The sequence below is a fragment of the Tachyglossus aculeatus genome, chromosome 18 (assembly GCF_015852505.1).
Source record: "Tachyglossus aculeatus isolate mTacAcu1 chromosome 18, mTacAcu1.pri, whole genome shotgun sequence".
Lineage (NCBI taxonomy): Eukaryota > Metazoa > Chordata > Mammalia > Monotremata > Tachyglossidae > Tachyglossus > Tachyglossus aculeatus.
In genome coordinates, this window is record NC_052083.1 from 6,885,055 (window position 1) to 6,910,703 (window position 25,649).

The window sequence follows — 25,649 nt, forward strand, 5'->3', positions numbered from 1 at the left end:
TCGGGGGAGTAGTAGTAATAATAATAATAATAATAATGGCATTTATTAAGCGCTTACTCTTTACAAAGCACTCTGGGAGTCCTCCCTTTTATGAAGCGGGTGGCAGAACAGGGCAAGCAAGGAGTCAGAGAGTCTGACTTGGAGTTAAAGATTGGGCGAGCAGAAAGCTCTGTCGATATCACACCCTTTGGCTGGAGGAATTCCTGAGCTTAAAAAAACAAGGCCGTGATTTAGGAAGAAATCCTTCCTGTCTTCGGATTCTTTCATTGCTTGCCAAGACCCGAGTTTCTCAACTTGCTTTCTGCCATTCCCTCAGGGTCTCTGATTTCTTGGCAGCAGCTCCTGGCTTTCCAGAGATCCAAGCCCCGAAGAGAAGTTCAGCTCTCTGGGTCTCCGAAGCAGAGAAACATAGAGATTCAAAGTTCCAAGCTCTCATTCTGACAAATTTTTTTTTAATAGCATTTATTAAGCGCTTACTATGTGCAAAGCACTGTTCTGAGCGCTGGGGAGATTACAAGGCAATCAGGTTGTCCCACGGGGGGCTCACAGTCTTCATCCCCATTTTACAGATGAGGTAACTGAGGCACAGAGAAGTGAAGTGACTTGCCCAAAGTCACACAGCTGACAATTGGCGGAGGCGGGATTTGAACCCATGACCTCTGACTCCGAAGCCCGGGCTCTTTCCACTGAGCCATATCCCCTCACCATTCAATCAGTCAAATCAATCAATCATCAATCATATTAATTGGACACCTCCTCCTCGATGTGGGGCACTGGATTGGGTGTCAGCTTGGCTGAGCACTGTGCTATATGCTTACCGGGTGTAGAGCACCGGGCTAGACTCTCGGGAGAGCTCAGTAGACATGACCCATGGGCCTTGCCTTTGAGAAGCTGATATTCAGAAGGGAAACCTCAGGCATTGAAAAGATGAAGAGAATGGGTGGTAAATGAGCACGGCCCTGGGAGTCAGGAGTCCTGGGTTCTAATCCTGGCTCCGCCACTTGCCTGCTGGGTGACTTTGAGCAAGTCGCTGCACTTCTCTGTGTCTCGGTTTCCACCTCTGTAAACTAGAAATTAAATGGCTGTTCTCCTTCCTACTTAGACCTTGGGCCCCATGTAGGACAGGGATTGTATCTGATCTGCTTCTTTTGTATCTACCTCAGTATTTAGTGCAGTTTGCCACGTAGAAAGCGTTTTACAAATACTGCAATTATTATTATTATGCCTAATAGATAACTTTGTCTCTCAGCCCATTCTTTTGCCTCATAAGCAGAGAGTGAGGCTCTCACTAGTCAATCAACCAGTGGTATTTATTGAGCACTTGCTGTGTGCACAGCAACTGTACTAAGCGCTTGGAAGAGTACAATACAACTGAATCGGTAGGTATGTTCCCTGCCCATAAAAAGCTTCCAGTCTAGATTGTCACTAATAATAATAATGGTGATGGTATTTGATAAGTGCTTACTATGTGCCAAGGACTGTTCTAAGCACCTTCAACTTTGAACTGGACCCTCTGTCTGTTGTGGAAGCCAATCGTGGATGCCACATCATTTTCATTTTGTCATTTTTCATCATTGCCTTGTGAAACTGACCTATTTGCAGGGGTTTTTCAGAAGAGGAAACTGGAGCAAGCAGTTAGTAATAATAATAATAATGATGGCATTTATTAAGCGTTTACTCTGTGCAAAGCACTGTTTTAAGCGCTGATGCTCTGCACATAGTAAGAGCGCAATAAAATCCATTGACTGATTGACTGATTCTAATCCCAGCTCTGCCATTTGCTTGCCGTGTGACCTCGGGCAAGTCACTTCACTTCTCTGTCCCTCAGTTTCCTGAACGGTAAAATGGGGATTAAATACGTATTCCCCTCTCCTACTTAGCCTGTGTGCCCCCTGTGGGACAGGAACTGTATCCAATCTGACTAGCTTGTATCATCATCATCATCAATCGTATTTATTGAGCGCTTACTATGTGCAGAGCACTGTACTAAGCGCTTGGGAAGTACAAATTGGCAACATATAGAGAAAAGTCCCTACCCAACAGTGGGCTCACAGTCTCTACCCCAGAGGTTAGAACAGCGCTTGCCACATAGTAAATGGTTAACAAATATAATAATAAGCATCATCACAATAATGGTAATAAGACCCATTATAATAAGCCCCTTGTGGGCTGAGATTTCTGGAGCGTCGAAGAGGGAAATTCAGCACGGTTCCGTGGCCAGACATACCAGTCTGGGACTGAAAGGAGAGACTAGCCATGAAGCCCAATTGGACGGATATTCACAAGTGGCCTCGAGTCCTTGACCCCGGCCTGGCCTATTCATTCAATCATATTAATTGAGCGCTTACTGTGTGCAGAGCACTGTACTAAGCGATTGGGAAGTACGAGTCGGCGACATATAGAGACGGTCCCTACCCAACAACGAGCTCACAGTGTATTTGGGGAGCCGGGGCCTGGAGACTCAACGGCATCTCCCACGGAGGTGCAGCCGGGTTCCACCTCACCGGGAATGTGGCTGGAAGATCTACTCGCTCCTTCATTCGCCCCTTTGCCCTCTGGCTCGAGCATCGGGGTCTTTTGTTTTTCAGAGCCAGCGGCCGAACTCTTCTCCCCGCTAGACGCCTCTCAGGTCGTCGTGGACGAGTCCCGCCCCTTGCCCAGCTGGGAGTACCGGCTCCTCGCTCCTCGGTTTTCAGCCCAGAGGCAGGCAGAGCTCTGGTGCCTCTCACGTAAGGGCTTCGAGGCCGGGTGCCGTCCACCGGGAGGTTGACTGGGAGGGGGTGATGGTACAGCGGGCCTGTGGGCCCAACTCCATACTGGACATCTGCTGTATGCAAAGCTCTGTACTAACTGCTTGGGAAAATATAGTGCATATCGAAAACATAATCCTTTCCTCCAAGGAGAGCCCAATCTATCAAGGGATCTCAAAGCTCAGGCAGTCAGTCAGTTGTATTTACTAAGCACTTACTGGTGCAGAGCACTGTACTAAGCTCCTGGAAGAGTACAATATAACAATAAACAGACACAGTCCCTGCCCACAACAAGCTCGCAGACTAGGGAGCAGATTCAGCTCAGTGGGGCTGACAAATGGCTCTTAAGGTATAAAAGCCCCCCGCCTCCTCTCCCACTGTGTCCCTGCGGATGTTTCCGTCAGCTTTGAGGCGACCGGTGATTCCGTTTCCTTCCTACCAAGAGGAGAGTGGTTTTCCCTCTGGCAGCATCCCGGCCCCAACCACAGAAATGCCTGAGGAGCTGGGCCGGGGTGGAGACGGTGGAGGGTTGCTGGTCCCCGAAATATGAGCAGCGACGTTCTCCGCTCCTCAGAGTGTGCCGAGGAAGATGGGTTCTGCCGGCTGGCAGTGCTGCAGGATTCAGCTGGCACGGCCCCCTTCACCTGCGTCCTCTACCCGGAGGCCCGGACTTGCGGCCCTCTTGACGGACTGACTGCTGGTAGCTGCCAAGTGGTCCTACCCCGCCGCCCACTCTCCCTCTTTCAGAGGAAAGGTGAGGCACCACCGGGTGGCCCAGGGGAGGATCCAAGGTGGCCCGCTTCAATTCTAATAATAATGATAATGATGATGATGGTATTTGTTAAGCACTCACTATGTGCCAAGCACTCTTCTAAGCACTGGGGTAGATACAAGTTCCTCCGGTTGGACACAGTCCCTGCTCCGTGTGGGGCTCACAGTCTAAATCCCCTTTTTACAGAAGATGTAACTGAGGCCCAGAGAAGTGAAGTGACTTGTCCAAGGTCACACAGCAGACAAGTGGCAGAGATGGGATTAGAACCCAGGTCCTTCTGACTCCCAGTCCCATATTCTATCCACTGTGCTACTCACCCCTGTGGATCCAAAGTGGGCAGGGCTGAAATTTCAGCAGGTGGGGTCACTTTCCAGCTTACAGAGTGCTAAGCACTGGGGTTTTAAAAATAATATTTGTTAAGCGCTTAATATGTGTCAAACACTGTTCTAAGTGCTGAAGTAGGGACAAGGTAATTAGGTCAGACACGGTTCCTGTCCCTTATGGGGCTCACAGTCTAAGTAGGAGGGAGAATGCGTATTTAATCTCCATTTTACAGTTGAGGAACTGAGGCACAAAGAAGTTAAGTTGACTTGTCCAAGGTTTGACAGCAAGGAATGGTAGAGCAGGATTAGAACACAGGTCCTCTGACTCTCAGGCCTTTGCTCTTTCCTCAAGGCCATGATGCTTCTCTGAGTTGATTGTGGGGAAGACCTGAGAGCTCTGACTGAGGTTGTGGTCCACCCATGGGAAGGGGAATTAAGCTTGAGAAGTGGGCAACGGGAGATGGCACCGGACTGGACCGGAATCCCTCCTGGGCTGTGGAAAAAACCCGACCGGGATCTCTGGAAAGTTTTCCATCTTGCTTCCTGGTCAGGAAGCAGTGATAATCTGCTCCTTCCTCCGCCTAGTTGTCCTGGGAGAAAGGGTGAAGAACTTTTACACGCGCCTGCCCTTCCAGAAGCTGACGGGAGTTTCGGTGCAGAACCATGTTTCCATGAGCGGAAAGTCCATTTCCGAGGGGTAAGATGAGGTTCTGTCTTGTTTTTCTGGGGGCCACGGGTTCAGTGCCATAGCTCTGCTGGGGGGGACATGCATGGAGACTGGATGGCCATAGGATGCCTGAGGGGGCCGGAAAGTTTAAAGACTGTTCAACGGCACAGTGAAGCCCACCGCTGCAGGCAGAGTCTCTGAGTGGGCAGCGATCGGGAGAGGGGTTGCCCTCCTGCCAGGGAAGGCTGGGAATTCCGCAGCTCATCACCTAGAGGAGCAGAGCTGCAGCATCAGTAGGGTCCGATGTGGGGCCGTTTGTACTGCTAGAGATCTTGTTCTGCTCCTGGGCCCCTGAGCCCTCCACCCCGGTTCCTCCTGCTGGGCACTGACACCCAGAAATCCTGGGAGTTAGTTCTCTTGTCCCCCTGCCCCCTGGAGAGCTGAAGGTGCCAGACCTCAGTGGGTGATTCCAAACCCAACCCCCGGCAGTCCTGCGCTGGAGGGGAGCCGTTCCTGGGTCTAGCCTGGTGAAGCCGTGGTCTCTGGGGCGGATGTAGTCCATGATCTATTTCCTGTTCCTTTCTCAGGTTTTTGGAGTGCGAGCAGCGCTGTGATGCGGATCCTTGCTGCCGGGGCTTTGGATTTCTAAACGGCTCTCTCTCCAGAGGTGCATCCCCGCCTATGCCACGAGGACTCCTTGCCCTTGTTCGAGGCTCTCATAATGGCACTGGGATGGGCAGGGCGTGTTACTCCCAAGAAAACTCCTCTCCTTGATGTGTGTGCGCACACACACACACAAATGCACGCACACCCCATCCCCTTCCTTCTAATCATTAAATGCCACTTTTGGAGCCTTGGAAGCAATGGGTACTAAACGGGTGGCTGTGCCATGCCTATTGCTTGGTGACAAGTAGCAGAACATCCTCTGGGCGGTTGCCCCTTTTTAAATATCAATGTACCGACAGTGATTAATGAGAAGAGATCACAAATCCACCATGGAACTCCTGCCCAGAGCCTTCACACCAACACCAGGTCAATGGGGGCTCTGTCTTCTCCTCCAGTTGGAGCCCAGGAAGTCCTGCATCCCACTGCCCCATAGCCGGGCAACTAGCAGCCTGGAAACTGTGCCATTCCTACTGCTCCCAACATTTTGTGACATTTCAACCAAGCAAAATTCCTGCATCAAATTCAGTGCAGTCACCATGGCAGTATTTTATTGGTAACGTCCATATTTGAGTCCCTAAGTTAATTTCCACCTTCACAATTGCTTGCTGCATAATAATGATAATAGTTACGCTATCGTTAAGTGTTTATTATGTGCCAAGCACTGTGATGAGCCCTGGGGTAGATGCAAGCTAATCAGATTGGACACAGACCCTGTCCCACATAGCCAAATGGGCCTGGGAGTAAAAAGGACCTGGGTTCTAATCCCAGCTCTGCCGCTTGTCTGCTGTGTTATCTTGGGCAAGTCATTTCAGTTCTCTATGCCTCAGTTACCTCATCTGTAAAATGGGGAGTAAGACTGTGAGCCCCGTGTGGGACAGGGACTGTGTCCAATCTGATTACCGTGTGTCTACCCCGGTGCTTAGAATTGTGCTTGACACATAGTAAGCACTTAACAAATGCTATTATCATTATCATTAGAGGGGTCCCAGTCGAGGTAGAAGGAAGAACAGGCATGGAATCCCCATTTTACACAGTAAGGCATGGAGAGGTGCCCCTTTTTACTGTGGACCGGCCTGAGATCAGCCAAGGTGACTCCCGGAGGACTCTCCTTTGGCTCGAAAGACTGCAAGATGTCCATTATCCATTCCATTCCAACTTCTACTTCCCAAGCGCTTACTACAGTGCTCTGCACACAGTAAGCGCTCAATAAATACGATTGAATGAATGAATGAATTCTCGAGCCGCAAAATGGCAGCCCTTGTCGGGTTCTCTGGGAGGGGCATCAGCGTGCTTTCCCCGGCGGAGGAGGTTCGTTGTGCCAACTGTGTTCTTTCCTTCCCAGGGGGAGAGGCGCAGTGCTTGACACTCAGCAACCTGGGGTTCCAGTCATGCAGCGAGGAAGCCGGACCCTCCTGGCAAGTTTCAGATTGCGGCGCTGTGCCCGCGGGGCTCGGATCCTACCCCTTCGGCTGGTATCAGAAGCCCGGTGAGTCCCACCCGCTCACCCACCTCCGTGGCGATGGCGTCAGGCAGGGGGAGGGAGCGGGCCTACAGCGAGACCGGGTTTGCAACCTGAACTTGTGTGAGCCAGACTGGCTTTCAGTCAATCAATCAATCAATCAGCAATCATATTTATTGAGTGCTTACTGTGTGCAGAACACTGGACCAAGCGTTTGGGAGAGGGCAACACAATTCATTCATTCAATCATAATTATTGAGCGCTGACTTTACTAAGCGCTTGGGAAGTACAAGTCGGCAACACGTAAAGACGGTCCCTACCCAACAGTGGGCTCACGGTCTAGAAGCAGCGTGGCTCAGTGGAAAGAGCACGGGCTTTGGAGCCAGAGGTCATGGGTTCAAATCCCAGCTCCGCCACTTGTCAGCTGTGTGACTTTGGGCAAGTCACTTCACTTCTCTGTGCCTCAGTGCCCTCATCTGTAAAATGGGGATTAAGACTGAGCCCCACGTGGGACCACCTGATCACCTTGTAACCTCCCCAGCGTTTAGAACAGTGCTTTGCACATAGTTAATAAATGCCATTATTATTATTAGAAGGGGGAGACAGACAACAAAAGAAAACATGTAGACTAATAGATACGTTCCCTGTCCACAGCAGCTTTCACATCCAATCAATCAGTCTTACTTATTGAGCTCTTATGGAGTGCAGAGCATTGTACTAAGTGCCCAGCACATTCAATAGTGCTCATTATGGTGGGAGAGACTGGAACCCACGGCCTGAGGTCACTTCACTGTTGACAGGAACTTTGGTGCTCTAGGCTGGTCTCAGGGGCTCCAAATGGCTCTCTAGGACCATTGGTGTCTGCCTCTCTTTGCTGCTTTTGGTCTATGGCTGCTTAGTAATAGTATTTACGGAGCACTCACTGGGTACAATGCACTGCACTGAGGACTTGGAAAAGAGCAACACAGTCCCCACCCACGGGGAACTTACATTAGAAGGGGAGAGACTGACATACATATATGTCCAACTAGAGTAATCAAAATAAATCACTGAATGTACCACTTAAACAATCGATAAAGCAGTGGTATTTATTGAGCACTTACTGTGTGCAGAGAGCTGTACTAAGTACTTGGGAGAGTACCATAGAACAGAGTTCAGTCACTCATTCATTCAATAGTATTTATTGAGCACTTACTGGGTGCAAAGCACTGTACTAAGTGCTTGGGAAAGTACAGCAACCCCTTCCCTGCCCAAAACGAGCTCACGGTCTAGAGGTTCCCTTGTCCACAATGAGTTTGCAGTCTAGAGGAGAAGACAGACATTAATATAAATAAATAAATTACAGATAGGTATGTAAGTGCTGTGGGGCTGAGGGAGGGATGAAGAAAAGGAAGCAAATCCAAGACCGTAAGCACTATTGATTGATTACACGGTAATTACTGGAAGGCGTAGCTGTCAGCTTCTTGTGGGCAATCAATCAATCAATTGTATTTATTGATTGGGCAGGGAACCTGTCTACCAACTCTCTTGTATTATACTCTCTGAAGCGCTTAGCGCAGTGGTCTGCATGTAGTAAGTGCTCAATAAATACCAGTGATTGATTAATTAATTGAAAGCACTTAGCAGGCTGGCACCAGTAAGGCTAGGGGAGGATGCTTTCTTTAATGCCCTTGGTGGAGTGTTTATATGAAGGATACACAACCCATTCCAGCAGGAGGCCTGCCTAAGAAAGGGAATTTCACTGGAATGGGAGAGGGAAACCGGGACATAGCGGATAGACACTCCGAGGTCATGGGTCAAAAGGAGCCACCAAAGTGAAAAAAGAAAAGGAATTTGGTGCTATTTGTTAAATGCTTACTCTGTGCCAAGCACTTCAAGATAATCAGGTCGAACACATTCCCTGTCCCACATGGGGGTCACAGTCTAAGAGGGAGGGAGAACAGGTATTGAATCCCCATTTTTCAGATGAGGAAACTGAGGCACGGAGAAGGTCACACAGCAGGCAAGTCGCAGCGTCGGGTTTAGAACCCAGGCCTGCGCTGTTTCTGCCAGGTCATGCTGCTTTTCAGAGCTTCCAGCGGCCGGCTGATGGGTCTGTCAGAGTGGCTGGTAATACAGTGCAGCTGTGGCCAAACAGGGTTGAGGCAGATGAGGGAAGGTGAGGGAGACACCTTGGGGTGCTCAGTGCTTTGAACAAGGGGCCTCACGAAGCGGGAATATGGTGGGAGAGCCTGAGAGAAGCCATCGGAGGTGCAGGTGGCTTTCATCTAATCAGCGGCCGAGGGGCCTGCTGAGCACTGGGGGAGGTCAAGGTGAGGCCGCTGCTGAAAGCAGGAGACAGGAAATGAGTCAAGCGTGGGTTCTGTCCAGTTTGAGTTGTGTTTTAGACATCTTGCGACGGAGGCAGCAGCAGCCGAGGTTGCCGTGGTTTGGGTGAAGAGCTGTTGGGAGGAGGGAAAGGATCCTCAGTGATGATTGAAATCCCTGGATTTCGGGAGGTTTCCGAGGCCCAGGAGCCTCGGATGGGAGCGGGTCTCCAGCTAGGACGGATGAAATCTGGATGGAGTCTCCCGGCAGCCATGACAGGCTCCGGCCCAGACTCCTCAGCACAGGGAAACCGCAACAGAGGAGTTGGTACTAATGCCGTTGGCTGGCCCACTCTCTCTCTTCATCATCATCAATTGTATTTATTGAGCGCTTACTATGTGCAGAGCACTGTACTAAGCTCTTGGGAAGTACAAATTGGCAACATATAGAGACAGTCCCTACCCAACAGTGGGCTCACAGTCTAAAAGATAGCAATAATAATAATGGCATTTATTAAGCACTTACTATGTGTAAAGCACTATTTTAAGTGCTGGGGAGGTTACAAGGTGATCAGGTTGTCCCACGGCAGGCTCACAGTCTTAATCCCCATTTCACAGATGAGGTCACTGAGGCACAGAGAAGTTAAATGACTTGCCCTAAGTCACCCAGCTGACAATTGGCGGAGCAGGGATTTGAACCCATAGCCTCTGACTCCAAAGCCCATGCTCTCTCCACTGAGCCACACTGCTTCTCTCTTCCCTGGCCTGCGGGTTCTTGCCGGGGAGCCAAGTGCCACGAGAGTGTAGATGAGCAGGGGTGCTGCAAGCAGCAGAGACGGGGCTAGAAACCACGTCTCCTGGCTCCTAGAATGATGCCCCATCCCCTGGACCCACAGCAGTGTTTAACAGAGGAACCCTTAGAGAAGCAGTGTGGCCTACTGGATAGAGCCCGGGCCTCGGCGCCACAAGGCCCAGGGTTCTAATTCCGGCTCAGCCACTTCATCATCAATCGTATTTATTGAGCACTTACTATGTGCAGAGCACTGTACTAAGCGCTTGGGAAGTGCAAATTGGCAACATATAGAGACAGTCCCTACCCAACATTGGGCTCACAGTCTAAAAGCCACTTGTCTGCAGTGTGACCTTGGGTAAGTCACTTCACTTCCCTGGGCCTCCGTTACCTCAACTATGAAGTAGAGACTAAGGCTGTGAGCCCCTTGCAGTACAGGGACTGTGTCCAACCTGATTAGCTTGTATCTACCACACTGCTTAATACAGTGTCTGACACATATCAATCGTATTTATTGAGCGCTTACTATGTGCAGAGCACTGTACTAAGCGCTTGGGAAGTACAAATTGGCAGCACATAGAGACAGTCCCTACCCAACAGTGGGCTCACAGTCTAAAAGGGGGAGACATAGTAAGCACTGAACAAATACCACAAAAAAAAAAACGGAGGAAGCAGGAAACACCCCTTCCCGGTTTCTCGGGGCTGGGGACTCAGGCTGACTCTGGGCTGCAGGGGTCCCACGGTACACGGGGCCTTACGGTACACACATCTGCTCCATCTGACTGTGGTTTTGGTTTGTTCCTTTTTTTTTTTTTGGAGAATTGTAAATTATTTTGGACAAGAAGACACAGGCTGTGTAATTAGATGATGTCAGCGGAGTTCTGTGTGGGGGCTGCGTTCCGTTTATAGATATTTTCTCTCTCAGACATGGAAGCAGGCCAAAGACACGAACTCCTGCACAGAAAGTTACACTAGAAAACGACTGTGACCCATCGTGCTTGTTCGCTCCTTTTGCCATCCTTGGGGATGATTGTGGTATTGGTTGAGCACTTGCGATGTGCCAAGCCCTGTGCTAAGTACTGGGGTCAATATAGAATCATCAGACTGGAATCAGACCCTGTCCTACACAAGGATTAGAATCTGAGGAGGAGGGAGAACTGGTAGTGAACCCCTATTTGACAGATGAGGAAACTGAGGCATAGAGAAATGAAGTAACTTGCCTAAGGTGAGGCAGGTAGTCATAAGCGCTTAGTACAGTGCTCTGCCCACAGTAAGTGCTCAATAAATGCGATTGAATAAATCTACCAAGCACTTACTACAGTGTTCTATAGAGAAGCGGCGTGGCTTAGTGGAAAGAGCACGGGTTTGGGAGTCAGAGGTTGTGAGTTCTAATCCCGATTCCACCTTGTGTCAGCTGTGTGACTTTGGGCAAGTCACTTTACTTCTCTGTGCCTCAGTTTCCTCACATGTAAAATGGGAATTAAGACTGTGAGCCCCACGTGGGACAACCTGATCACCTTGTATCCCCCCCAGTGCTTAGAGCAGTGCTTGGCACATAGTAAGTGCTTAACAAATACCATCATTATTATTATTATTACCCAAGTGCTTAGAGCAGTGCTTGGCACATAGTAAGTACTTAACAAATACCATCATTATTATTGTTATTACTCACAGTAAGCACTCAATAAATACGATTGAATGAAGGAATGAATGCTGACTCCCCATCCTGTGCTCTTTCTAGGCTAAATGGGGCAGAAGAGATATCCTGTCTCCTGTTAAACAAGGCCCTACTGAGAGCTCACCTCCTCCAGGAGGCCTTCCCAGACTGAGCCCCTTCCTTCCTCTCCCCCTTGTCCCCCTCTCCATCCCCCCATCTTACCTCCTTCCCTTCCCCACAGCACCTGTATATATGTATATTTGTTTGTACATATTTATTACTCTATTTATTTATTTATTTTAATTGGACATATCTATTCTATTTATTTTATTTTGTTAGTATGTTTGGTTTTGTTCTCTGTCTCCCCCTTTTAGACTGTGAGCCCACTGTTGGGTAGGGACTGTCTCTATATGTTGCCAACTTGTACTTCCCAAGCACTTAGTACAGTGCTCTGCACACAGTAAGCGCTCGATAAATATGATTGATTGATTGATTGATTAAACTCATTCCAAATACTCTGAGCGCTACAAAATACCATACAGTCGTGGAGTTGGAAGAGAGCTTGAAGGGTCATCTGGTCCCTCCCCCCTGCCTCTGTGCCCAATTCAGTCAGATCATTCGTGAAAGAGAGCTCAGGAGCCTCTAAAAACCCTTACTAATGGCTGATGTCCTACATTCCTACTGCCATTTTAAGACAGGCACGAATGGCTTTATCTCAGTGGAACGGAGGGCTCACTTTTACCCTCACTCATCTGATCCCCCGCCGAATATTTAATGGTCCTTATTCCATTCCTCCAAGAGTTTAGCATCTGCCGTGGTGCGGTTGTAAACTGGGTGTGACCAGGTGCCAACCACCCAGGGGCGTGAAAAGAGACTATGGTCGAAGGGTCTTTGTAGATGATGCAGTGCCTGTGGGAGGAAATTACTAACCGAATCACTGAATGCACACCCCTGAGATGGGAGACCACTCCGACCACTAATGCTGACCCAGATGTTTTGTTTCCTTTTTAATAGTGGTTTCGATCCCGGTCCCCACCATCTGCCCACCTGACCAACTATCTCGCCTCCCACAGGAAGGTAAGCACCTTGGATTCCCCCCATCCTTCTCCCTTCAATCAACCTCTAACATATTTGTTCTCTGCTGGCATTTGCCTATGCTTTCCCGGGGTTTATTTTCTGTCTGAGCCTTGCATAGACACTCAGGTGTCCATCCTGCTCTCTGAGGGTGTATCTATTCTGAGACCCGGGGGGATGACCAGGCCAGGGCACCATCTGGTCAGTATAACCCTTGTGCGATTGACAATTGGATTTGTCATTTGTCTGTCTGGAGGGGGGACAGCAGAATGGTTTTTCCAACCAGTTCCTCTTCTTTTATGAGAAAGGATTTCAACCTGATTGATTCCTAAGCACCACCCGGGCTAAATGTTGAGCTGAAAGGCTTTGGGCCTCCAGTCTTGTGGTACTGCCATGCTCCTTTCCGGGGGCCCCTTAGTAGCCCTTAGTGCTTGAAAAAATTGCCAATGATGGTGAAATTCACCTATGGAACTGGGTCACCTCCCACACCTTCTGAGAACACTGCTCTCATCAGCGATCTAAAAAAACAACCCTTAAAGCTGTCTTCTAAAACTATGTCATTATGGGTCTGTGGCCAGTCCCTTTCCCTGCTTATATTTTTAGTTTCTGAGCCCTCTGGGGGCCAAGGACTGTGTCTAATTCCCATCTGTTTATTCTTTCCCAGTGCCCTGCACCCAGTAAGCTCTTAATAAATATTGCTAAATAATAATAATAGTTGTATGAATTGTCTAGTTAAGCCTAGTACTAAATGCTGGGTTAGATACAATACAATCAAATCCAGCCCCACATGGAGCTCACCGCCCAGGGAAGAAGGAGAACAGGATTTTTATATCCATTTTATAGATGAGGAATCTGAGGCAAAGAGAAGTTAAGTGATTCTTGGCCAAGGTGACACAGCAGGCAAGTGGCAGAGTCAGGATTAGAACCCAGGTCCCCTGTCTATGTTCTTTCCAATAGGCCTCCCTGCTTTTCCCTTCTGCTCTTACTACTATGGCTGCTAATATTACTGGAGAGAGTGGATGATAATAACTGTGGTGTTTATTAAGCACTTACTATGTGCCAATCCCTGTACTAAGCGCTGCGGCAGATGCAAACAAATTGGACTGGACAAAGTCCCTGTCCCATGTGGGGCTCATAGTCTCAATCCCCATTTTACAGATGAGGTAACTGAGGCACACAGAAGTAAAGTGACTTGCCCATAGCTTGCACACAGCAGGGAGATCTTGAGGCCCCTTTCATGCCTCTTCCCCGCCCTTCGTCAGTCTCCATCAGGGCCACTTGGCCAAATCTCCACCCCGATCAAGTTCTGTCTCAGGAAGGAATCCCCTTCTGACACAGACACAGAACCTAAGGTAGAATTATCACCAATTTGGCAGGGAAGGATTTATCTCTCCACGCACTTTGGTTTCCGTCACAAAGTCACGAGGGAAGACGAGAAGCGTCTGCAGACTGGGCTGTCCATTTCAGGTTTTTCCCCCGAGGAAGGCCCAGATTGGCCTCCCGTGTGCCCAGGGTGGCCCTGGGCAGCTGCTGCCTCCGCTCAGTGGAACTCCAGGGCAGTAAAGACTGGGCAGTAAGTCACTGCCCTTGCCCACAGCCCATGAAGCTGACCCTAAGATGATCTGCCTTGTTGGGAACCAGTCAGCAGCAGGGGTTTGGGGGGGCGGAGGGGAGCCGGGTCATTTCCCAGTAGGGCAGTGGAAGGGGTGGGGCTGGGGCGGTTTTAAACACCGAGCCCCATAGCAGTCACTTGGGTGTCTGGCCCTCTGTCTGGGGTGAGGCAGGCGGGTCCGTCCGTGGTCAGAAAAGCTGAGTATATTTAGTGGCTGAGGATGCCCTAATTGCTGTGTGGAGTGATAGTGAGAGAACCAAGCCTGCAAAAGGTTGTCATTTGCCCCCTGAGAATAGGGCAGCAGGGTTCAGGACAAGGACATTTCTGCACTTGGGTGTGAGGGATGGTATTATTTCAAGTCGAGGCTTCAGAAATCTCAGTACCCTTTCCTGGTCCTTCTGTCCTTCTGGCAGCCCTTCACGCATGAAGCCTGGACTCGGTGTCAAGCCTCTCCAGACAGCCTTGTGGAGGCTCTCACAGCCAATTCTGAGAACTGCTTTCCTTTTTTTAAAAAATGGCATTTGTTGAGCACTTACTGGGTGCCAGTCGCTCTACCAAGCACTGGGTGAGACGCAAGCTAATCAGGTTGGACAAAGTCTACGTCCCACATGGGGCTCATGGTCTTAATCCCCATTTTTACAGATGAGGGAACTGAGGCACAGAGAAGTGAAGGTCATGCAGAAGAGCAGCGGCAGAGCCGGGATTAGTACCCAGCTGTTGTATCCACTGGGCCATGCTGCTTCTCTAATTCAGATTACCTGAAATTGAGATGACAAAACAACCATGTGAAAGTCTGCTCTTGCCCTCTTCTGCTTCTCCTTCTTCTTCCACTTCCCCATCCTCGTCCGCTTCCTCTTCCTCATCCACTTTCCCCTCCCCTTCCCCTCCTTTCCACTATCCCTACAGGGCCCACTGCCACACTTAGTCAGCCTCAAGGCAGGTTTTTGAGACACAGAGCCTTGAAATCTGCATGTTTCTCTCTCCTATTAAACCGTACAAGATGCAGAATAGCAATATGCCTGAGCCTTCCAGTCATCTGGGCTTACGAGGCCCAAATTGAAACCCAGGCCTTGGCCGTCTGCCCGGAGTAGGAAATAGATTCCTGACTGCCTCTTGGAAGCAGACGGAATCTCCAACCCACATCTGCCATGGAGTTTGGGGGCCCCAAAGTAATCCCACCGTCATCATCATCAGTGGTATTTACTAAGCACCTACAGAGGCCAAGCACTGTACTGAGTACTTGGGAAAGGACACTAGAGGCAAGTCAAGTCAACAGTGCCGTCCAGGAGTTTACCATATAATGGGGTAGACAGACAGATGTTCATTACAAGGAAACAGTTCTCAGGGAAAGGTGCCACAAGGTTTCTGAAAGATTGAGCAGTAGTTAAATTGTCTTAAAGACATCAGGAGTGGGATGAGGAAGCCTAGTAGACTGAGAGCAAGGAGACAATCTCCCCACAGCACTGTTTTAAGCACCTGGGAGAGTATATTATAACAATAAAATAGACAAATTCCCTGCCCACAATGAACTTACAGTCTAGAGGGGAAGGCAGACAATAATATACATAAATAAATTAAGGATATAATAATAATGATGGCATTTGTTAAGCACTTACTATGTGCAAAGCACTGTTCTAAGTGCTGGGGGGCATACAAGGTGATCAGGTTGTCCCACGTGGGGCTCAGTCTTAATCCCCATTCTACAAATGAGGTAACTGAGGCCCAGAGAAGTGAAGTGACTTGTCCAAAGTCACACAGCTGACAAGTGACAGAGCTCGGATCAGAACCCATGACCTCTGACTCCCAAGCCCAGGCTCTTTCCACTGAGCCACGCTGCTTCTCAAGGATATTAATTCATTCAATCGCATTTATTGAGCGCTTACTGTGTGCAGAGCACTGTACTAAGCACTTGGGAAGTACAAATTGGCAACATACAGAGACGGTCCCTACCCAACAGTGGGCTCACAGTCTAGAAGGGGGAGACGGATAACAGAACAAAACATATTAACACGGGAGGCACGGGCGATCAGCAGGGAGTGGTAAACTCAACCCCACCCTCACCAACTCAGCCCTGAAACAGGCCCTCCACGCTATTCTTCGGCAGTTTGCAACGTTAGAGCTTTGCCTCCATGTGTGTGCAAATGGGAACAAGGAAATGTGATGGGGAATGCCCAGACTGCAAGTCCCAAGATGCCATGGGTCTGGATGTAATCTGGGTGGGATTCCAAGTATTTGAGGTGAACGTAGGCAACCGGGGTCAGTGAGAGGGGGCCGGATCGGTCAGACAGGAGAGCCTGATTCTGAGGCATTAGCACAGTTTTCTAAAATTCTGGGTCTTGCCGTCTTCACCAGGACGGGCCTACCAGGAAAGGATTAAACTCTCAGCAGGGTCCCCTCAGAGCCACGCTTGGCCCCTGGGGCCCTGGCAGGGCAGGAAGAACTTGCTACAGGGCATGTCAAGGCAGAGGGAGACTTGGAACAGGGCCTCAGTGTCCTCCCTCGGTGAGAAGCCGTTGCTGTCTCTTGAACCGGGATGGCCGAAATTCTTTATTGGTGTCGTTGGAGCTGGGAAGAGCCCCAAGGGCCTGCAATGAACAATTCCTGTGATGCAAGATTGGTTAAAGCCATGCTGTCCTTGGGAAAGCCCCTCAGAGCAGGAGATCCAGTGACTGAGGTTTTCCGCTCTGTTACGGAAAATGGCAAGCACTGTCACCCTGATCCTTCATTCATTCATTCATTCGATCGTATTTATTGAGCGCTTACTGTGTGCAGAGCACTGTACTAAGCACTTGGGAAGTACAAGTTGGCAACAGATACAGACGGTCCCTACCCAACAACGGGCTTACAATTTAGAATGGGGAGACAGACAACAAAACATCCTTAGCATCCTTCTTCCCTGCCTGTACTTGAACAAGTGTGAGCAGGAAAGAATTGTCCTCTGTGGGAGGGAGGGAGAGAGGATATACTTTCTACACACTTTCTAGCGGCTGCTTTCCATCAGTCCTGCGAGGGGGCAGCTGGAGGAGGAGGAAGAGTGGGAGGAGGACCTGGGAGTGAGAAGCTAGTTCCTCTCCCCCTGTATCCTGTCTCTTCTCTGCCCCCTCCTCCCTCCCTTCCTCTCAATCAATCAATTGTATTTACTGAGTGCTTAGTGTGGGCAGAGCCTGTACCAAGCACTTGGGAGAGTACAGTATTCTCCCTCCCTCTCTCCCTTCTTCTCTCCCTCCCTCTCCCCCTTCCTCCATCTCTTTTCAACTTTCTCTCCCTGCCTCTCTCTTCCTCTTCCCTCCAGCCCTCTCTTCCTCTCCCTCCCTTCCTCTACCTCCCCTCCTCTCAGCACCTGCCCTCCTCCCTGCCCCGGCCACCCGCTGTTCCATTTCCAGCCGGTCATCGGTCATCGCCCTTCCCTCCGCCCACACCCCGGCTCTCTTCCTACCCATAATTACACGATTGCATTCTCTCCGTTTGGCTTTTCTGAAGGAGCCCACCCACCCACCCACACACACTTGCTTCCCAAACCCTGTTCTGAAGTGAACCGGAGTCTCTAGTTAACGAAGTGGCTTGGCCGGTGGCATTGGAGATCCCTCATGGGGCTGGGCCTGAGACCCAGAGGGATCCTCTCTGCACCCAGCCTCAGACCCCCCAACTCAGGGCCCTGGCTGGAGCTGGTCTCCAGGGGCTATAATTATGGGGTCAAGATGGGCAGAGGGTGGGCTGTGGCGAAGGGGGATGGGGGTAATGTTTTCTGCGGCACAACTGGCACTGATGGCCCGGGTGGCAACTGAGGGTCTCTGGTGGGGTCCCCCTCTTCCACCCCCAACACATATGCCAACTCATCTGCTAACAGAGAACCCAGCCCCACCCAGCCCCTCTGGTCCCTTGGGCAGGGGCAGACCAGTGGGCAGACTCCTTCCCTGGCAGAGAGGGTGGGCCAGGAGACTGGATGTCCGAGTTCAGACAAGACATCGGGGTCTGCCACAGGGTCTGCAGGGCCCCTCCTTGCCTTGGAAGCTCAGTGTGGGCAGGGACTGTGTCCACTAACTTTGTTACATTGTGCTCACAATGCCCTTTGTGCAGGGCTCTGCGCACAGTAAGCGCTCAATAAATAGGACTGATTGATTTAAGAAGAGGGGCCTTCAAAGGCAAGGCCCACACAGCCAATTGCAAGATTGTAGTGTGATCTAGTGGAACTTTGGGCAAATCATTTAATTTTCCTGTGCTAAGTTTCTCATCTGTAAAATGGAAATCCCGTAATGATTCTCCCTCCTACTCAGACTTGAGTCCTATGTGGGACGGGGAGTGTGATCGACACATAATAATAAATACTATTACTATTATAACTAGGATTATTATTACATAGGAGAAGATACACATATAGCCAGAGGCAGAATCATGGAAGTCGGGAGGAGAGGAAAAGAGGAGAAAGACCTCTGCATTTCCTAGCGCTTAGGACAGTGCTTTGCACATAGTAAGCGCTTAACAAATACCATCATCATTATCAGAAATAGCAGTAGCATTTATTAAGTGCCTTCCGAGTGCAATGTACTGTACTAAGCGCTCGGGGAGGACGAAACAAACAAGGGACACATTCCCGGCCCAAAAGGAGCTTCCACTCAAATTGGGGAGAAGTGCACCAGAATGCCACGGCAACACTGATCAGGGTAGGTTGAGGGCAAATTAAAGAAAAACGTACTCTGCAGTTCAGACATGAAGTTTCCAAATTCCGTTCAATGAAGCCATTAATCCTGATGAAATTTCTTCCTGACCCAAAGTGTGTGTTTTCTGTTTTTAACACTGTCGAGCAACCTGCCTTGGTTTTACACTGAAGCGTTGGGTACAGTGAGCTATTTTGAGTACGTGTTCAATAAGAGAAACAGCGTGGCTTAGTGGAAAGAGCACGGGCTTGGGAGTCAGGGGTCGTGGGTTCTAATCCCGGCTCTGCCACTGATCAGCTGTGTAACTTTGGGCAAGTCACTTGACTTCTCTATGCCTCAGATCCCTCATCTGTGAAATGGGGATTAAGACTGGGAGCCCCTACGTGGGACAACATGATTACCTTGTATCTCCCCCAGTGCTTAGAACAGTGCTTGGCAAATAGTAAGTGCTTAACAAATGCCATCATTATTAATACTACCATAAGCAATGCTCAAACCATCTCATTGTATCTAAGTAGTGGGGGAGTCCAGGTATTTATTCCCCGTTTTATAGTTGAGGAAACTGAAGCACAGAGAAGTTAATTTGGCAGATCTGGGATTAGAACCTAGGTCCTCTGACTCCCAGAATTGTTCTCCAACCACTAGGCCACGTTGGTTCTCAAACATTGTGTTAATAGGCACTATATGTAAGAGTAGCTATTTAAAAAATCAGTAAAAATGAAGCTTTGGGGAACAGCTCATTAAGCTGTAAGCTTCTCGAGGGCAGAAACAATGCTTCTACTTTACCTCATGTTTCCAAGCACATAATGCCATACACTTCATAGAGTAGGCGCCCAGTACAGTGCTCTGCATACAGTCGGCACCCAGTACAACAGTCTGCACACTGTCAGTGCCCAGTACAGTGTTCTACACTCATCATCAATCGTATTTATTGAGCGCTTACTGTGTGCAGAGCACTGTACTAAGCGCTTTAGTACTAAGCGCTTTAGCACTGTACTAAGCTGTACTAAGCACTCAGGAGTCACTCAGTGGATACTACTGAATGAAAGAGTGAAGCTTCCCTCATCACTCAAATCTCTTTCCTTTGAGTGCTTCCTCTGTCAACCTCCGTTTTGTTTTGTCCGCTTATTTCCATAGGTCCAGCGGGCACCTGGGAGTCCCTGGACATTTCCTCAGTCGTCGTGGACCCCTCAATCGAGAGTTTTGACGTTGCCCATCTGAGCACTGGTGCTCCCGCAGATTCGGCCATCGCTAGGGACTTGTGCCTGTCAGGTGAGCGATCTCTGTCTTGGGCACCCGTGTCTGATGGAAGTCAGCCGGAGGAGCGAGGCCCAATCTGTCCCTGGGACACCTCACCGGTGGGTTGGCTGGAAGCTAGGATCTATGTGGCCAAACAAGAATAGCCCCCACAGTGCCTCCTCCATCCACTAACAGTAGCAGGGATTCTCAGGCCGGGGACTGCCCAAACAGGCCATCCCTTCCTCAGAATCTGGTCCGCTCCCGGGCAGAGCGGACCAAGAAGCATCCCGGGCTTCTTGGAAGAGGTGGTAGCAAGGCCGGTGGGGGGTCCAGGGCCAGCCTGAGTCTTAACCCGTGACCCTTTTGGGAGCCACACATCATTAGCCCCAAAGACATCTCCATCGACGCTGTCCCTGCTTACCCTTGGGCTGTCTCCACTCTCAGAATGCTCCAGGAACCCATCCTGCATGACCACCACCCTGGCCATCCTCCCGGGCTCCATCAGGTGTGTTTTCTACCCCGACACGCGCAGCTGCACGTACTCCCTGCAAGGCCCCCGCTGTCAGCTGCTGCTCAGGGAGCCGGCGGACGCTGTTTTCCGAAGACCAGGTAACCAACCATGGGGCGGCCCAGGCTAAGGTGGGGGGAATGGCCGTGGGCACACAGGGAATCAAGTATTTTCTGAATGTTGTTTCCTGGGAATCCTTGCTATGTGCCAAGCACTGAGCTAGGCTCTGAGAAAGATACAAGACAAAGTCACTGTTCCACACGGGGCTTCCAGTCTAAAAGGAATCCAGAGCAGGCTAAGGAGCCATTTTCAGATGAGGAAACTAAGGCCCAGAGAGGTTAGCTGACTTACCCAAGGTTTCACAGCAGGACCAGGGCAGAGCTAGAACTATATGTCAGATCTCCTTCTAGATCTGTTCTAGACTGTGAGCCCACTGTTGGGTAGGGACTGTCTCTATATGTTGCCAACTTGTACTTCCCAAGCGCTTAGTACAGTGCTCTGCACACAGTAAGCGCTCAATAAATACAATTGATTGATTGATTGATCTCCTGACTTGCAGATCTGTGTTCTCTTCAATACATCTTGTTTCCTCCCTGGCCCTTCTAGGTCTCTCCTGGCAGTTTCCCTGGTATTCTCTGGGTTTTTTTTTCTCCCAGTTAAAAAAAAAAAAAATCAAGCCTCCCTGCCATCCAGAATTCAATTCACGGGTCAGTGGAGTCTCTAGATGAGGATCAAAATGATTCCTTATCTGAGAGTGATGGACAGCAAACAGCGACAGATTTTTGTCCTCTGAGCCAGCCCAGGCCACAGGAAGGGCCAGGGCAGGGCATGGGTTTGGCACATGGTGGGTTGGGTGACAGAAGCGTCTCTAGGAGAGGCCGGCTCCCCGTGGCCCGTGCAGGCCCTGATGGCTGCGTGGGTTGCAGGTGTGGCCACACCAGCGGAGAATCCGGCTGCAGCCGTTGTGACCATCGCCTCCCGGGGGACGCTGCAGGGGACATTGCGGACCGTGCGAGTGGGCACAGCATGGAGAGTAGTGCGCCAGTTCCTCGGGGTGCCCTACGCCGCACCCCCTCTGGCCCAGAACCGCTTCCGGCCCCCCGAGCCTTTCAACTGGACGGAGACCTGGGATGCCACCATTCCCCGGTAAGACCACCCCCTCCAAGGCCTGGCCTACGGGCCTGAGCACATTTCCGGTGGCCCCGGGGGCATTCAGCAGGACCCCCACTCCCTCACAGGGAGGGCGAGGGGTGGGGCATGAAACAAGGCCCCAGGGGAGGGTAGAACCCCATCAGGCTGGTGAAATGGGCTTGCCACTTAACTTCTCTGTGCCTCAGTTACCTCATGTGTAAAAGGGGGATTAAGACTGTGAGCCCCACATGGGAAAACCTGTTTACCTTGTATCCACCCCAGCGTTTAGAACGGTGCTTGACCCCTAGTAAGTGCTTAACAAATCCCATAATTATTAATTATTATTATCCACTGGGTTAGGCTGCTTTTCGGGAGTGTGTGTATGTATGTATGTGCTCTCACAGACGGTTAGGGTTTAAAAGAGTGACCAGCCATGATCTGGTTAGATAACCTGACACGTAGCTCATCATTAGCACTGAACAGACGTCATCCTCATCTGTTATGACGGCTTCCTTCAGCACTTACCTGTACCCACAGGGCCAGCTGCTGGCTACCGGGAGACGAGCTAGCTCAATCCAACGTCGTCAGCGAAGACTGCTTGTACCTCAACGTATTTGCTCCTTCAGCTCTGGTGAGTAGAGAATTATGGCAAATCGGTGAGGAGAGGAGGCCGGGTGTGTATATGTTGGCGGGGGTTCTTTAGGTGCTACCGACGAAGGTCTTTTTATTCATTCATTTTCATTCACTCATATTTATTGGGCACTTAGTGTGTGCAGCGCACTGTACTAAGCACTTGGAAAGTACAATTCGGCAACATATAGAGACAGTCCCTACCCAACAACGGGCTCACAGTCTAGAAGCGGGAGACAGACTGCAAAACCAAACAAGTAGACAGGGGTCAATACCATCAAAATAAATAGTATTCAATCAGCCAATGGTATTTATAGACTGCTTATTGTGGGTGGACCCCTGTACTAAATACTTAAGAGAATAAAATAGAGTAAACAGTCACAATCCCTACCCTTGGGGAGCTTACATCTAGTGGGGGAATCACTCATTAAAATAAATGACAGGTAGGGGAAGCCACAGAGTGTAAGGATGTGGACATAGGTGGTGGGGGTGAGGGGAATAGGAACCCAGACTCCAGGTTGTCGCATGGGGGGCTCACAGTCTTAATCCCCGTTATAGAGATGAGGTAACTGAGGCCCAGAGAAGTGAAGTGACTTGCCCAGAGTCACAAAGCTGACAATTGGTGGAGCCAGGATTTGAACCCATGACCTCTGACTCCAAAGCCTGTGCTCTTTCCACTGAGCAACAGGTAGATACAAGGTCATCAGGTTGTCCCACATGGAGCTCACAGTCTTCAGCCCCATTTTCCAGATGAGGGAACTGAGGTCCAGAGAAGTGAAGTGACTTGTCCAAGGTCACACAGCAGACAAGTAACAGAACCGGAATTAGAACCCATGACCTCTGACTCCCAAACCTGGGGTCTTGCCAATGAGCCACACTGCTTCTCTAGTGGGGAAGTGGGGAGGGGTCCTCATCGGCAACTGCCTCACCAAACTCCCCAGCAGCCTGATGCTCTCCAACAGTGGAAGGGCTGATCGTGTCCCACCCAGCACCCAACGAGGGCATTTTGACAGACGGCTTCATTTACTGGCTAACGGAGCTGTTCATCTCACAGAGTATCTCTTCTGGTTTTGATGGCCTTATCGGCTCTTTCCAGCTTTCTGAACCAGAAGCAAATGATTAGCATTCCTAAAACTATAGGCATATCCTATTTCCCTTCTTTGACCCAGATCATTGGAAAAACGAAGTATTGAACTGATATGTCTTTCTCCAGCTCCTCCTTGGGCTCCTGCCCGCTCTCCTTCTCTCCTTTCCTATCCCTTGTTTTCTGCCTCAATCCTTTCCTCACATACTCTTTTCCTCCTTTCCTCTACCCCCTCCCTTTAACCCTCCCTTATTTCCTCTCCCTCTCTCCTTTCCTCTTTCTCTCTGCCTCACTCCTTTCCTTTCCCTTTCTCCCTCCTTTCCTCTTCCTCCCTCTCTCTCTCCTTTCCTCTCCCTTTTCCCTCCCATATTTCTTCTCTCCCACTCTCTTTCTCTCTCCCTCTCTCCCTCAATTCCTTCTTTTCCCTCTCTCCCTCCCTCCCTCCCTCCTTCCATTCCTCTCCCTTTATCCCTCCCTCCTTTCCTTTCTCTCTCTCTCTCTCTCTCTCCCTCTCTCCTTCTCTCTCCCTCCCTTTTTCTCTTTCACTCTCCCCCTGTCTGCCAGTTGTAAAATGAAGGATTGAGCTTGTTTTGTCTTTCTCTCCAGCTCCTCCTTGGGCTCCTACCCTCCCTCCTTTCCACCACTTCCCTCTTTCTCTTCCTCTACCTCCCTTTTTATCACCCTCTCTCTGCCTGTGGCAACTTTTAATACCATTTTGATCATCCTCTCCTTCAAACTAAACATTGTCCCAGGCACTTGGAAATTCAGAAAAAAAAAATGAATTCCTACCCTTAATGTAGTAATTACATTTTTTTCACCTTCTGAGAGTTAGGAACTGATGATTAAGTGCTGAATACAGTGTTTTGCACACACTAAGTGCTCAATAAATTGGATTGAATTAATGAATGATGCATTGGGACTGCTAAAAAAAAAGCACAGTTCAATAGTTCAGCGCTCTAGCCTGAGATCTCCTTTGGTGAGTCACGCCCCAAGGACACAGCCCCTCTGTTGCTACGGACAGGACATGGGAGAATTATCCGCACTTGGTCAGGGATGAGAAGGGAGGTGGTAGTGGGGCAGAGCAGGACTGGAGGATGGATGCCACAAGCGCTTAGGACAGTGCTCTGCACACAGTAAGCACTCAATAAATCCGACTGAATGAATTTCGCCAGGAGTGATTTTAAGGCCCAGCCCAAGAGGCTGATTGGGAAACCTCATCTGGCTTGATGGGTTGCCGTAAGTCACTGTTGACCGCGGGTCTGTGGCTGGGGTCTCTGCAACATGAAAGCTAGTGTGCTGAGTGCTGTGCCTCTTGCTTCTAACCTTAGCTGAGTCACAATCAACCGGTAGTGTTTATTGAGCGCTTACTGTATGCAGAGCACTGAACTAAGCGCTTGCAGCAGTCACAACTCTGATCACGCCCTGCTGCTGCGCTCACTCTACACTCCCCCACCACCTCCCCGCACACGGAAACCGACCTCCTCCTCTCCAGACACGGAACATTGGGGCTCTGATGGCCTCCCACCGAAATCCAACCCATACCCATGGGCTGTCTTCTAGAAACTGAATCGATCACCGCCCCCACGCACACTTTTTCCACCTTTGATGCCAGATTGCGATCTGGTCCTTCTGGGACCAGTTGTTTTTGAGAAAGGGAAAGCCACAACGCCCAGCCTGGAATTCCCCTCGCCATTTCCAACCCCTGCCAGGATGGGGGGGAAAGGAGGAGGATGGGGAGTGAGTGAGTGAATGAGTGCGTGTGCGTGTATGTGAGAGAGAGAGAGAGCAAGAGAGACACTTGAGACTACATTCAGACTCCCTGTCCGTCAGTGTAGGCAGGGTCTTTGGGTGGAGAGAAATCACTGGAGCCCAGGGAGAGGCAGGGAAAAAGAAGCAGCCTAGCCTAATGATAGACCATGCGCCTGGGAGTCAAAAGGACCTGAGTTTTATTCCCTGCTCTGCCACTTGTCCGCTGCGTGACCTTGGGCAAGTCACTTCATTTCGCTGAATGAAGTAGCTCGATTCTACCCCAGTGCATAGTACAGCGCGTGGCACGAAGTAAGAACTTAACAAATACCATAAGAAAAAAAAGACGTGAACCTCCCTGACAGCTGCTCCAACAGCAACAAGAAACTTTCTCCCTCCCCCACACATCCTCAATCCGCTAAACCACAGCCCTCCCCACCTTCTAAGATTTCCTAAAAGTCCACCCCCACTAGAGGCCCTCCCTGATTAACCGCCCAACTTCCTGCTCATGTCATTCCTCCAGCGTAAGGACCACCCTTACAGATCTCTACTGCTCTGGTGGGTTTTTTTGTTGTTGTTT

General features: G+C 50.0%; 1 protein-coding gene across 1 annotated transcript in view; it reads left to right on the forward strand.

Moving 5' to 3' along the window:
* The window catches only part of TG (thyroglobulin), a 163,035-nt gene that overhangs the window by 63,747 nt on the left and 73,639 nt on the right, over positions 1-25,649 (forward strand). Inside the window, exons 31-40 of the mRNA XM_038760069.1 lie at positions 2,589-2,729; positions 3,325-3,504; positions 4,431-4,542; positions 5,100-5,179; positions 6,521-6,664; positions 12,405-12,467; positions 19,869-20,003; positions 20,415-20,579; positions 21,405-21,624; positions 22,147-22,240. Coding sequence (XP_038615997.1) covers positions 2,589-2,729; positions 3,325-3,504; positions 4,431-4,542; positions 5,100-5,179; positions 6,521-6,664; positions 12,405-12,467; positions 19,869-20,003; positions 20,415-20,579; positions 21,405-21,624; positions 22,147-22,240 — 1,334 coding nt within the window. The remainder of the gene's footprint in view (positions 1-2,588; positions 2,730-3,324; positions 3,505-4,430; positions 4,543-5,099; positions 5,180-6,520; positions 6,665-12,404; positions 12,468-19,868; positions 20,004-20,414; positions 20,580-21,404; positions 21,625-22,146; positions 22,241-25,649) is intronic.